The 13,499-nt window shown below is 51.2% G+C and overlaps 1 protein-coding gene and 1 long non-coding RNA gene across 2 annotated transcripts in view; one reads left to right on the plus strand and one right to left on the minus strand.

Moving 5' to 3' along the window:
• The window catches only part of DIP2A (disco interacting protein 2 homolog A), a 108,427-nt gene extending 105,264 nt beyond the window's left edge, over nt 1-3,163 (minus strand). The window contains exons 1-2 of the mRNA XM_077755354.1: nt 3,152-3,163; nt 2,985-3,117 (exon numbers count right to left, since the gene is read on the minus strand). Of these exons, the coding sequence (XP_077611480.1) occupies nt 2,985-3,117; nt 3,152-3,163 (145 nt within the window). The remainder of the gene's footprint in view (nt 1-2,984; nt 3,118-3,151) is intronic.
• A 104-nt stretch (nt 3,164-3,267) lies between these two features.
• On the plus strand, nt 3,268-4,222 carry LOC144224381 (uncharacterized). Its single transcript, XR_013333038.1, has 2 exons — nt 3,268-3,525; nt 4,006-4,222. It is a non-coding gene; the product is annotated as an uncharacterized LOC144224381 (long non-coding RNA).
• Nucleotides 4,223-13,499: the final 9,277 nt, after the last annotated feature.

Genomic DNA, 13,499 nt, shown 5'->3' on the forward strand with positions numbered 1-13,499 from the left:
GAGGAGGGGTGTCTAAGAAGAGTGGGGTTCTGTGTAGCTCCACCTGTCACCCACATATTAATTTGAAGGAGGTCATAACACAGATGCAACATGCAGGAAAGTTAGGGAGCAAGACCACAATTGTAACGGCAAGTCAGCAAATCTGCTCTAGGGGAAACAATCAGTGCATTCTAAGACCAGAAGCTTCCCTAACGGCCAATCCCAATTACAATGGCCAATGATGAGAATCCAGTGAGGATGCTGGAGAACAAGGCCACATGAGTTATGAATAAAGGCAGGGGCATACTTTCAACCAGTCGCTGGTGTACAGGCCAAGGGGAAGTTGTGCAGGAATTTCCAGATTATCCAGGTATCTAGCACTACATGTCTCCACAGGGGCAGCACTTTGTCCGTTAAGCTCCTCTGCCCTCTGACCTGCCTAGCACAGTGTCAAGTCTAGGTTTTATGCAAGTTCTCATTCAGACAAATGTGAGCACTGTGAAGTTATCCTATTTTGACATTACTTTATTCTGAATGAGGAGTTTATCCCCCCACACAATGGGGGGCAGGGAGGTACAAGACAAAGAGAGGCCCACGGCCTACTTCTACTTGATCAAAAGTTAACAGAGATGACAGTGAAACTAACTTGGGTTACTTTAGGACTATATTTCATTAATAATACCTTCCTATAATTATATAAATAAAACACCTTCCCAGTGTCAAAGCGTGTTCATGTATGCGATCTGACTCAATCTTTACAAGAACTATGGGATGTCAGCAAGGCTGGTGTTCACCTCCTTTTACAGTTGACCAGACCCTAGTTCATGGCTATTATTATTAATGGAGATTCGCGGACACCTACCAGATGCCAGCCACCGTATGAAGACAACAAAAGTCTGCCTAAGATGCAGTCCCTATCACAAAGAAACTCCAAGCCCAACAGGGAGGCTCTGTGTCAACAACAATCACAACACAAACTGAAAAAGCCAGCATCAAAGATATGGAAACACCCTGGGAGCAGGGCCAAGCATGACTGTGCCCGGATAATCACTGACCTATTTGGGCCAAAAGAAAGGTGTCAGGCCAGTCTAGAAGCTGGGACACAAGCCAGGGCTCCCGCCTCCCCGGCTGCCGCTTCAGTCCGTCCTTTCATTTGAACGCTCTGTCCCTCCTTCCTCAGCTTCAGCTATGTTTCCAGTTCCTCTCCACTTACATACAATACTATTCCCTTTACTTACCCACCCATCCTCCACAGGTCTGAAATGACGACAGCAGAAACACATTCAATAGACCAAAAGCATTTTTCATTGAAGTACTTGTTCTGTCATACAAATCACCAAATTCGTTACGGAAAGGATCCAATCTCATCTGTCAACTCCCTAGAAAGCACTCAAACACACAACCACAAAACAAGAATGAGGGAATAACAAATCCACTGGAGTAGAAATTAGGAGCAATCTGCACAAACATCTGAGATGTATAAAGTCTAAACTGCATCTACATAATTTTCCCTTAATGAAGAGCTATAACAAATTCAGGACAGTACTTCCCGTCAGAACCATTCCTAATTGGAGCTTTTCAGACTTCTCAAGAGCATCTAATCACAAAGAACCCTCATATCCATGCACTTCTTACTGCACTTTCATTTTTAAAAAATGTGCCACATAACATACATAGCTCTAAAAAATTTCGATGTTGAATTCAAACCAGTTGCAGGTAGTTGCTGTATTATCTGTAAAACAAAGATAACCACCACCTACCACTCTGAGGTTGGTGGGATGAAGTGAGTTAGTCCAAGCAAGTATGTATTTATTTATTAGATGGTTGTTTCAAAACTTCCCTACCCCAACCTGAGTCAAACATATCAATCTGAAACTTAAAAGTAAGAATAACTAGACTATGAAAAAATGGATTGTAAAAGCCAAAAATGCATTTAGGTTTCAAAAATAGTTAAACATATAGATGCTCTTCTTCGAAGGCTGCGAGGCTGCCATGATACTGGGCAAAAACTTGCTCTTGGGAAACGAATCCAAACAGAACATCAGGACACAAGTCTTGGGCAAGAGGTAACATCTGGACGGGAAAGCCACCCACCTCTGCGGTGGAATCACTCCAGTCTATTTTTAACAAACATTTATAGAACTTTTTTAAAAAAATTAAAAATTCTGAAAATGGGGCAACAACAGTCTCCTTCCCAGTGTTAGGCCCTTGGCATGTGTTTTTCAGCTCGAACAATCCCGAGAGGCAGGTGCTGTTATAACTCGCTCTACAGGGAGGAAACTGGCACACAGGCTGGAGTTGGGGTCACAGGTCCACACCCCAGGCCAGCAGCAGCTGCCCCAGTACAGCCACCCCCAGGAGGCCCAGACCTGCAGCCTTAGCCTCAGACACACACCGCCTACTGCTTGGACCAAAAAACGGTCATTCCCGTCGAGACTCACGTGCTTTAGGCCAAACCGCGCACAGAGCCGGACACGGTGACCCGCCTGAAACCAGAAGGCTGGGGCGAAGGAGTGGGGATCCGATCTCCGGATGAGGGCCGGGGCGTGAGGGCCAGGCGGGATGCAGGCCGGGGTCTGGGGTCCAGGGGCGAGGGCAGGGAGGGGCTCTCGGGGTCCGTGGTGAGGGCTGGGGGGAATCTGGACAGGAGTCTGGGGTCCCGGGGACCGAGGTGAAGGTAGGGCGGGGGTCTCGGGGACTCGGGTGAGGGCCGGCAGGGATTCGGACCCGGGTCTGGGGTCCCAGGGTGAAGGCAGCGCGGGGGTGCAGGAGTCCGGGCTAGGAAGTGGTCCCGGGACGGGGACGGGGGTGGGTGGAGGGGGTGAAGGCAGGGCGGGATGCAGGGCAGGGTCCTGNGAGGGCAGGGCGGGATCCGGGCTGGAGCCTTGGGTCCCGGGGTCCGAGGCGAGGGAAGGGCGGGGGTCTCGGGGTCCGAGTTGAGGGCAAGGCGGGGTCCGGGCCGGGGTCTGGGGTCCCCGGTGAGGGCCGAGGGCAGGGCCGCTCACCTTCCGACAGCTCCAGCTCCAGCTCCGCCAGGCTCTCCCGCACCTCGGCGGGCAGCGGCACCGCCTCCAGCGGACACCCGCGGTCGGCNGGGCGGGAGGGAGAGTGCGCGTGCGCGGCAGGTCGTGGGCCGGGCTTGGCGTCCCCGGCCCGCCCAGCAACACCGAACACTAGCTCCCATTGGCCCCGAGGATGCAGCGAGGGCTCCGCGGAGTCTCATTGGAAAGCGCCGGCGACCAGGCTCCTGCTCGGGTCCGCCCGGCCCGCTGGCTTCCGCGGTGGCTGTGCTGCGGACCTGGGATCCGAGACCGCAGGCGGGGACTCCCTCCGGGTTCGGGGTCTGGGGCCCAGCAGGGCTGCCCAGGCCCTGCTCCCTGGAGGGAGAACAGCCAGTCGGTTCGTGTGTGACCCCGCAGGCCCTGTGAGCGGTCCCTTCCTTCAGCCTCACTCCCGGGGCTCTTCTCCGGTTCCCGGGAGCCTTGCTGGGGCAGCCTCTGCACGCTTTGCGTGCCCGGCTTTGCTCTCCTGCCGGGATAGTAGCAGGTATTTACATGGGCCTCTTGTGAGCCATTTTCCCCAGGGCTTTGTCTGTGTTAATTCGCTTACTTTTCAAAACAGATGTTGAAGGTATAGTATTGACCAGGAATGAGCTCCAGCAGCCATTTCAGACCACGAGGTGACCTTAGGGAGTGGGAAGACAGGTACCGGGAACAACGAAACATTAGGGACCTGGGGGCTTTGCTGCAGCTGGACTGAGAGACCCAGAGGGGCCCCGAAGTGAATCTGCGCGGTGCAAGGGTGGGCTGTCGTGGGTGCCGCCTTGCCTAAAGCCATATCCTTCCTGGAGCCATCCACATCTGAGGACTGAATGAATGAATGAATGAATGAAGCAAGGCTATAAAGGTCAGGCCACTTGGGCCCGACACAGGGCACTTCTGTGAGAGGTGCCAGGGCACCCCAGGTGGTCTTCGGACACTTCCACTTCCTCTGCCCAGCCCTGCTTCCTGCCCCTCCCTCTCACAGGTGTTGAGACCAGATAAATATCTTGTACCCCAAACTCCATCTAACATCTGCTTGTGGAGAAGCCATCCTGCTACGAGTCGGAGCTCATGAAGAGATGGGCTGCATAACTCACCACTTGTCCGTGGAGCACTCACAGCCCCTTTGGTGTGATCACTGATTTTTCACCAGCTTTGAAGTGAGAGTGTGAGCCAGCGAAGTAAAATGGAACACTAACTGGGTGATGTATTAAGTCTTTTACGATCTAGTAGCTATAGGGAAGGATAACGGAACTAGACAGCTACTCCTTCCTGATACCCTTAAGAAAAACAGACAGCTGGTGGCTAACAACAGACAACTGAAAGCCGTGGAGTCTTTGGTTGCATATGACAAAACCATCTCCTACACGGAGATGAAGACCAGGGCTGGGGCACCTGGGTGGCTCAGTTGGTTAAGCGTCCGACTCTTGATTTAGGCTCAGGTTATGATCTCACAGTTTAGTTCATGGGATTCTCTCCGTCTCTCTTCCCCTCTCCCACTTGCTCTCTCTCAAAAATGAACAAACATTGAAGAGAGGAAAAGAAAAAAAAAAAAAAAAAGACAAGGGCCAGGCCCAGGAATTAATACCTCAAAGATGGTAAACACCCAACCAAGGCAGTTCTGTATTGCTGAGTTTGGGACCTGGGTTGGGAAAAGCTGGGGTTGGAGTATTTGGTATCTGGGTAGATACCCTCAAAGGTTTTCACTCCCCAGACTACCTTGAACCTTTGGAGCCTGCCCATGTGGCTTACGTTTCCCATCAACCTAACACTCCTTCCCCTCACCTAACACTCCTTCCCCTCACCTACTGGACACTAGGCATATAATTATGGCTATTTTTTTTTTTTTGGCATTATTAGCTGGAAACATGAGATAGAAAGGGAATTACAGTCCCTTCCCTCTCAAAAGAATGGTGTATCAGTTTGCGAGGGCTGCAGTAACAAAGCTGCACACAAACAGGACGGCTTACCAGGAAATGTTCTGTCTCACAATTCTGGAGGCCAGAAGTCAGAACAAGATGACAGCAGGGGGCACCTGGCTGGCTCAGGCCAAAGAGCATGTGACTCTTGATCTAGGGGGTCATGAGTTCAAGCCCCACGTTGGAGTTAGAGATTATGAAAAAAAATAATAATAATAAACTTAAAAGATGACAGCATGGTTGGTTCCTTCCGAGAGCTGTGAGCTGTGAGAAGCTGTCACTCCTCCCTCCAAGCTGCTGAGGGCTTGCTGGCAATGTTTGGTGTTCCTTGGCTTGTAGGTGCATCATGCCAATCTCTGCCTTCATGTTCATAGCTTTTCCCCTATGTGCATGTCTGTTTATGTGTCCAAATTCCCCCTGCTTATAAGGACACTAGTCATGCTGAATTAGAGCCCACCCTAATGAATTCATCTTAATTTGAACATCTGCAAATGTGTAGGGATTCTGCAAATGTGTGGCTGTAAGAGCCACCCAACATGAACTCCCAAGGACTAGGGACATTTGTTGGGGGCCTCATTCTGAGGGTGCTTAATGAGTGGTTGGATTCATCAGCATGACCCTTGCAGAAGTCAAAAGGGAGCTGCAATGTAAAATTGGGTAGAAGAGTTTATTGACTTTTCAGCAATCTTCTAAGATAGGGGATTTAGCACCTGCACAAAAAAGACTGTAAACTTGCTGAAGGGATGGCTGCTAGCATGAAGGTGTGCTGCATGACAAATTACTATACACTTAGTGACTTAGAACAAGAATCGTCCCGATTACTCATGTACTCAAATGCCTGACAACTGATGTTGGCCCCCAGACTGCGAAACATGTGGAATACACAGTTTTGCCTGAAGGCTATGTTACTCTCGCGTTCTGTCACAGTCCAGAGATCAGGACCACTTAGACATCCTGGAGACGATTACATTGTCCCATTACATCAATAACATCATGTTGATTGGCCAGATGAGCAGGGAGTGGAGAAGATGCTGGAGACCTTGGTAAGATACAGATACTCCAGAGAGGAAATAATAAACCCTATGAAGGAGCTATGCTGCCTGAGTCATTATGGTCTAGCAGGTGGTACTGGTGGTTATTGGTGGTGAGGAACAATGGACTGTGGAGTTTCTAGCATGTCCCAGTAGGAGATTCACAATTCAGGACCCTGAGGTTCTGACATATCACTTGGAGCAGAGAATGTGTATGTCTTTTGGGGGAAAATATCCTATTGTGCTACTGTGTTCTGATAGAGATGTAACACCTGACCTTGGGACACTAGGTCACCAGGCAGCCAAAACTGCACATTATGAGATGGGTGCTATCAAACTTACCAAGTCATAAAGTCAGCTGGGCCCAGCACAACCCATCACAAGATGGAAGTAGTACATTCATGATTGAACATGAGAATGTAGAAGTCACAGCTGAGTGTAGGATGGGTAGCCCAGACCCACATGGCACCCCTGCTGTTGTGTTAGAGCCACTCTAACAGATCGTTCTGCATCTGTGACCATACAGGGGCCCCTTGATGACCAATTGACAAAGAAGGAAAAATCTTGAGCTTGGTTCATAAGTGAGTTGGCCTGTGGGGCACCTGGGTGACTCAGTCAGTTAAGCAGCCAACTCTCGATTTCAGCTCAGGTCATGACCTCACAGTTCATGAGTTCGAGCCCCACATGGGAACCTGTGCTGGCAATGCAGAGCCTGCTTGGGATCCTCTCCCCATCTCTCTCTGCCCCTCCCCCACTTGCGCTCTCTCTCTCTCTTTCTCTCTCTCCCTAACTAACTGGATAGCTGGGTATGTGAGTTCAAACCGCACACGGATAGCAGCTACACTGCAGCCTCACTCGGGGTGGGGGTGGGGGGGAAGCTTGTAAGACTGTGGTGAGGGCATATCCTCCCAAACGGCAGAGTCATCCACTTTTTTAAATGTGATGGTGTTTGTTGGATGATCTGGGTGGCCGGATTAAGGCCTGGAGTGAAAACCATTCAAAGCTGGGACAAGGAAGTCTGTGATACAAGCATGAGGGTAGGCTTATTGGAATAGGCACCAAGTGGATGGTCTTTGTATAAAATGTCAAAGCCTAGAGAGCACCCATGCAGGAAGTATTAAATAGCCAAGTGCCCAGAATGACTCGGCCAGCTGACGTTGGATGGCCGTTCTCACTGGGCACAAGGACAGAGTGGCCAAGGTGGTAGGCTGCTCGTGGGCCGGCAGTGCGAGTTCTCTGACTAAGGCCGATCTAGCCACCAGCTGCCCCTGAGTGACCTGCCAGCAGAAGAGACCAATGCTGAGTTCCCATTATGGCTCCTGACCTTGAGAAGGTCAATCAACCAACTTCACTATATTGGGACTTCCATTCTGAAAGGGGCAGCAGTTCATTTTTACAGGAGTAGATTCATATTCTATATATGTTTGGGCTTCTTGCCTGCGAATACCAGCCAGCAAGGAGTGTTTGTTCCACTGGCACGGGATCCCATATGGCTTCATATCAAATAGGACTCACCTGACAGCACAGGAAGTGCAGGAGAGCACTTCGGGCAGAAGTGTGGGACCGTGAGACCCACTGTCTGAGAGCATCGGGACAGCCGGCCAAAGGCACAGTTGTGGTGCCAAGGGGGAAGTTAATATTCTGCAAAGACAGGATGCCGCTCTGACCTTTATAGGCCACTGTGTCCCCAAGAGAAAGGATACAGGAGCTGAAATCAAGGGGTGGAAACCCGAGTGACCCCATTTACCACTGCTCCCCACTGGGGCACTCTGTGCTTCCTGTCTCCCCCTAAAGGACCCTCACCAGGGAACGTACCAGCTGTTCCACTGGATTACACACTGTGCAGGCCTGGAAACCTTGGGGTCCTCGCATCTAGGAATGAGCAGGAAAAGGAGGAATCACCGTCTTGGCAGTGGAGAAGGGAGGGCAGCTCTTGCATTAATTACACAATGGGGAAGAATATGTGGAAACCAGGTGATCTGTGCGGGTGCCTCTTGGTACTTCTTTGCTTCACTATGATTAAGAAACTAAAGAATTAAAACACTAACTCAAGAAGATACAGGCACCCCTATGTTTACTGCAGCTGTATTTATAAAAAACCAATGTATGGAAGCAGCCTAATGCAGCCCACTACATTCAGCAGCCCACTCACTGACGAATGGATAAAGAAGTGGTGTGTATATAATGGAATGCTACTCGGCCATGAAAAAGAATGAAATCTTGCCATTCACTACAACGTGGATGGAACTAAAAGGCTATTATGCTAAGTGAAGGAAGTTAGGCAGAGAAAAGACACAAACCATGATTTCACTTATATGTGGAATCTAAAAAACAAAACAAACAAGAGAACAGACCCATAAATACAAGGAACTGGTTGTTGCCCGAGGGGAGGCAGTGGCAGAATGGGGGAAACAGAAGGGGATGAAGAGGTACAAACTTCCAGTGGTAAAATATATGAGTCATGGGGATGAGAAGTACAACACCGGGAATAGAGTCAATAATATAACAACATTGTACGGTGGCAGATGGTGATAATGTATAGAATTCTTGAATCACTATGTTGTGTACCTGAAACTGATATAATACTGGGTATCAACTATACTTCAATTAAAAATACTTTTAGTAAAAATACACTAGAAATAAAAGCATATGCTAAAAACATTTTATTCCATCAAAAATTAAAAAATAGGGGCACCTGGCTGGCTCAGTCAGTATTGCATGCAACTCTTGATCTCAGAGCTGTGAGTTCAAGCACCAGGTTGGGCACAGAGATTACTTAAGAAAATGTTAAATATAGAAATCAAAATGCATTAGGAAAAAAGAAGCCCAAGGAATTCAACTTGCACATGTAATGAAAGGGTCTGCCCCTGATTCACAGATCCCTGCAGTCCGTCTGTAAGGGAGGGAGCAGATGCACGTGCTACTGGTTTAAGGCACATGCTACTTCAGACGTTCCCTCAAACTTGTGTTTCCGGGCTGGTGCAGAAAGAGAGGCTTCAGCAGCAACTCCACTCTGGTCAAGGCAATTCTTTCCAGCCGATGGGATACATGATGTTAGTTTACAAACTGGTCCCTATATGTGGAGGGAAAGGAGAGACCCAGGGAAGAGGCAGACAACTTCAGGTTGATAGGTGGCAGTTAAAATAAGCAAGTAACTTCTTTACGAGGCCTGTCTTGGGCAGACATCGGACAGGCAGACACCCACCTGCCAGACCCTGGGAGGCTCACATGGAGGCCTTCACCGGATTCAGTCACATATATGATCCGGATGGTGTCAACAAGGCTATGTCCTTGGAACAGCTCCCACAATGGCAACAGTGGGCAGTGGGTACGTTCCAAGGACGGGGGAGGGAGTAAAGAGCAGGTCCAGCTCACAGGTCAACTGACAGTCACTTCCTCTTGATGGCCCCCCCCAATACGTGGTGAGACCAGAGAGTTCTAGGAGTGTGAGCTGGCCCTGCGCTTCCACGGCTTGAGAACAGCCCATGCAGGGCTGCGGCTGGGTGGGATGCTCTCTAAGTCCGTGGGTGCTGGTGCCGACGGATGCGTCACAGGGAGGCAGGAAGCCCGATTCACACCTGGAATGTGCGTCTATTTCTAGGCTGACATCTCCGCTTCCTCTGCAACGCAGGGAGTCGGGCCGCCACATCGCCGTCTCAGCATTGGCATTCTGTCGGCAACACAGGCGCTAAGTGGCAGAAGCCAAATGGAAATCTTCCAAAATCCACCCCTGAGCTGGGTGGGGAGGTGGCGCCTGTCCACTCCCGGATGATGCCAGCAGGCTGCGTAGATCCATCTGCAGAACAAACCTGTTCTTTCCTGTTCTGTGAACTGGTCACAAGGCACTTCCCAGGGGACCAGAGCACAGGGGAGGCAGGAAGTAGAAGACTCAGCACCACTCACTCGGGTCGTCCGGATCTGTCCAGACCCAGTGTTGTTTGTCCTCCAAGGAGATGGCATTAGACAGTGGCAGGAGCTCTGGGAGGTAACTGGGGTACAGGAGGTCATGGGGGAGAAGCCTGCATGACTGGGGTCAGCGCCTTCCGAGCCAGAGGCTTGCTTCCCCTCCCGACTCTCCATCGCGTGAAGACACAAGTCAAAGTAAGCAGTCTGCACCCTGAGGGGCCTCACCGGAGCCCCACCGCGCTGGCACCCTCAACTTGGGCCTCCAGCTTCCACAACTGCGAGAGATACATTTTTGTCGTTTGTAAGCATTTCGTCACAGCAGCCCAAGCTAAGGCCACACTGTGGCCAGCCCTCCACGGGACGCCGCCACGCCGTCTCCTCATGCGCTTGGGCTGTCTCCTCCCAGAGCAGGCCTGCTCTTCTCTACCAGGATCAAACTCTCCACATGGGCCCAAAAGCAACAGCAGCTGATAAAAGGTTTGTATTCAGGCTCCTGTATTACTGTTTCCTCAATACCAATCAGAAAAGCCGCAGACAGAGAGCAGTGTCTGTCACTGGATTCTTTCAGGGTCTTTGTTTAGACATCACAGAACTCTGATCCAGGACACTGGGAGCATAGCATAGTAACCGGTCCGGATGAACGGCAGGTAGCAAGAGACGTGCTGGCTGTGAGGCAGATCCCATTCACAGTCGGGGCTGCCACTGTGGCCCTTTCTGGGGGTCGAGGAGCCTGCAGAACAGCATGTGTCCCTTCCAGGGTCAGAGGCAAACGGCTGCGCCCTGTACCGCCTACAACGAGGGACGGCTTGTTGGGGCCCAGTGTGCTGAGGAAGCCACAGGACGTCAGCTTCCCCGCAGACCAGGACAGCTGCAGGCCTACAGCTTTGACAGAGGCCGTCACGCTCGCTGCTCAGGCCATCGAGCCACCCAACGCAGGACGCAGGTCCACTCGAACGCCCCATTAGGTCAGACCAGTAGGGTCTTGAAGCAAAGCTTCGCCTTCTCCTGGTGCTAACTCAATTTCCATTAGAGAAACATCAAACTTACCCCTGCATCCTGGCAGAGACCAAACTCCGGTCCCAGCAACACATGACTCGGGCTGCACATTGTACCCTGGGTGCTGCCTGACGGCTCAGCCATGAGGACAGGCAGGTGCTGATCACCTCAAGTGCTATTTATACGAGGTGTAATGAAAATATATAGATTTGGTCTTTGCTATTCGTTTCCTGGCTCCTAAAACCCTTGGAATTTCCTAATAAGAGTGTCCTTTTGTTACGATAACTCCCTTTGACCATACCTGAGTTTTTCACGAATGAGTTGGCTCGTGGTGGGTCCCCTAGATGGCTTCAGGATATGGGGGCCAGTCACCGGAGGGGCGGGGCTAGAGATGGACTATGGTCACGTGGCAGGTAATCATGACATCATGAAGCCCTGATAAGAACCCTGGAGCAGGCCGGTGAACATCCCGACGTGCTAAGAGAGTGGCACGCTCATGGAGGGCGGGGAAGCCCTGTGTCCTGTCCTGCGCGTCACCTCCGCTCTGCTGCCCCAGTCATATCATTCACACAGAACCAGTGAAATCCAACACTTCCATGTATGGAGTCATTCTGGCAATCACCAAACCTGAGGGGGGGAGGTTGTGCCAACACCTACACTTGTGGTTGGCGGAAGTGTGGGTGGCCCGGGGACCCCACTTACAGCTAGTGTCTAAAGTGGGGCAGTCTGTGCCAACTGCAGGTGGTGTCAGAACTAAAGTGTACAAACATAAGTTGCATGAACATGTGGCCTGGGTTCCCATTAAATTTCCTCCGAGCTCTCCCCGTGCCTCTGTCCACTCCTGTTTGGACACGGATTTGCCAAGCATGGACTGTCCCCTCAATCAGTAGGGACGGGGTTGCTATATTGGCTGGTGTGACTGACCCCAAACCCCACGGGGCAGCTGGATGGCCAGCCCACAGCGAGGACAGGAAAACCCATCTGTAATCTAGCATCTTCACCGGGTCCCTCTTGGTACTCAGTTCTTTCAGACTCAACTGTAAGAGGAGAAAACAAGGGAAGTCTTCTAAAACCAAGTCTATTATGAGCTCATATCTTTCTAGAAAGTAAGCTTATGTCACCCAACCAGCCAGCCAAGGTGCTGGCTGAGGACCAGAAAACAAGGCCTTGGCGAAGGAAGAGGTGATGAATGTCAAGCAGGGCCTCGTGACTGCATGCAGAGCAGGGACACCCTCCCCTTCCGCCTCCCCCCTTCTGTGAGACAAGCCGCAGTGCATCAGCTGCACAACATTGTGAGGGGCTGACTCGGTCCTACAGGAGAAGTCTGTCTCCCCCGGAGAGAGGCACCATCGAGACGCAGCACCGTGTGGGCCTTGGAGGGGCCCACGGCCATCGTTGAACACTCACCTCGCACCAGGCAGGTGGGCTAAGTTACGTCTCGGTCATTAAGTGTGCGTGAAGGAGGACACGTGCTCAGGAGACGAGGGTGGACGGCGCTGCCCGCGTGCCTTCAGGTCGGTTCTCGCCCGTCTGTGCCACACACGGGCTGCCCCAGGCTGCCTCGTCCGGTCTTGTCCGACAGGAGGGCAAGACAGCAGCCGGGCACTTCGCTGGCGGCTCCTTCATGTGGTCGGCCCTGTCCCCAGGTCCCTGCAACGACTCCCAGGACCTGCCGGCCCCTGGGGGCCAGCAGCTTCTGGCCGGACTTGGAGCAGCGCCCCTGCGCCCGCAGCAGAGTAATCAAATCCTTATATTAAATCCCCTTTGTCTAGAAACCCGGTGGGTGGTTTCTGCGTCCCTGTCTAGGCTCTGATACAGTACCTTCAGAGTAAGGCACCCTCGCTCAGACTTTGGGTGGTATTTTTTCATCTTTCACGATGAAAAATTTCAAACAATAACCGTATACTATTATATGGGCCAGATTCAATATTTTACAAAGATTTTGCCGTGTTTACTTAATCCATATTCATGTGTATTTTTTCCTAACCATAGGAAAACCATAGAACCATAACTGTCAGCACACCTGAGAATTAAAATTCCCTTAAAATCTATTATCCAGTACAGATTTAAGTTTGCCCCCAGTTACCCCCAAAACTTTTATAGCCATTGGTCCCCAATTTAGGAACGAAACATCACACCCATCTCATTGGTTGTGTCTCCTGTTTCTTTTCACCTAGAACAGCCCTCATCAGTGCGGTCCATCTGATGAGACAAGGTGAATGACCTCTAGAATATCCCATGTTTGGGGGCACCTGGGTAGTTCTGTCGGTTGAGCATCCGACTTCGGCCAGGTCGTGATCTCACAATCTTTGAGTCTGAGCCCCACACTGGGCTCCGTGCCGTCGGCTTCAGATCCTCCGTCCCCCCTACCTCTCTGCACCTTCCCCGCTCATGCTGTCTCCTCCCCTCAAGAATAAATAAAACACTTAAACATCCCATGTTTGTCTTTTTCCTCACGGTTTCACGTAATTTGTTCCTCCATTTATAAACCGGAAGCAGCACAGGAGACACCGTGCAGTCCACGCGTCATCACACCCGGAGGCCCAAACACCAGGTCACCGTGCTTTTAGGACCCGACCTGATTATCGCGCCGCAGGCTGCAGAGCCGGCAGTTCTCTAATGGGACC

This window comes from Crocuta crocuta, unplaced genomic scaffold, assembly GCF_008692635.1.
Source record: "Crocuta crocuta isolate KB4526 unplaced genomic scaffold, BGI_CrCroc_1.0 scaffold675, whole genome shotgun sequence".
NCBI lineage: Eukaryota > Metazoa > Chordata > Mammalia > Carnivora > Hyaenidae > Crocuta > Crocuta crocuta.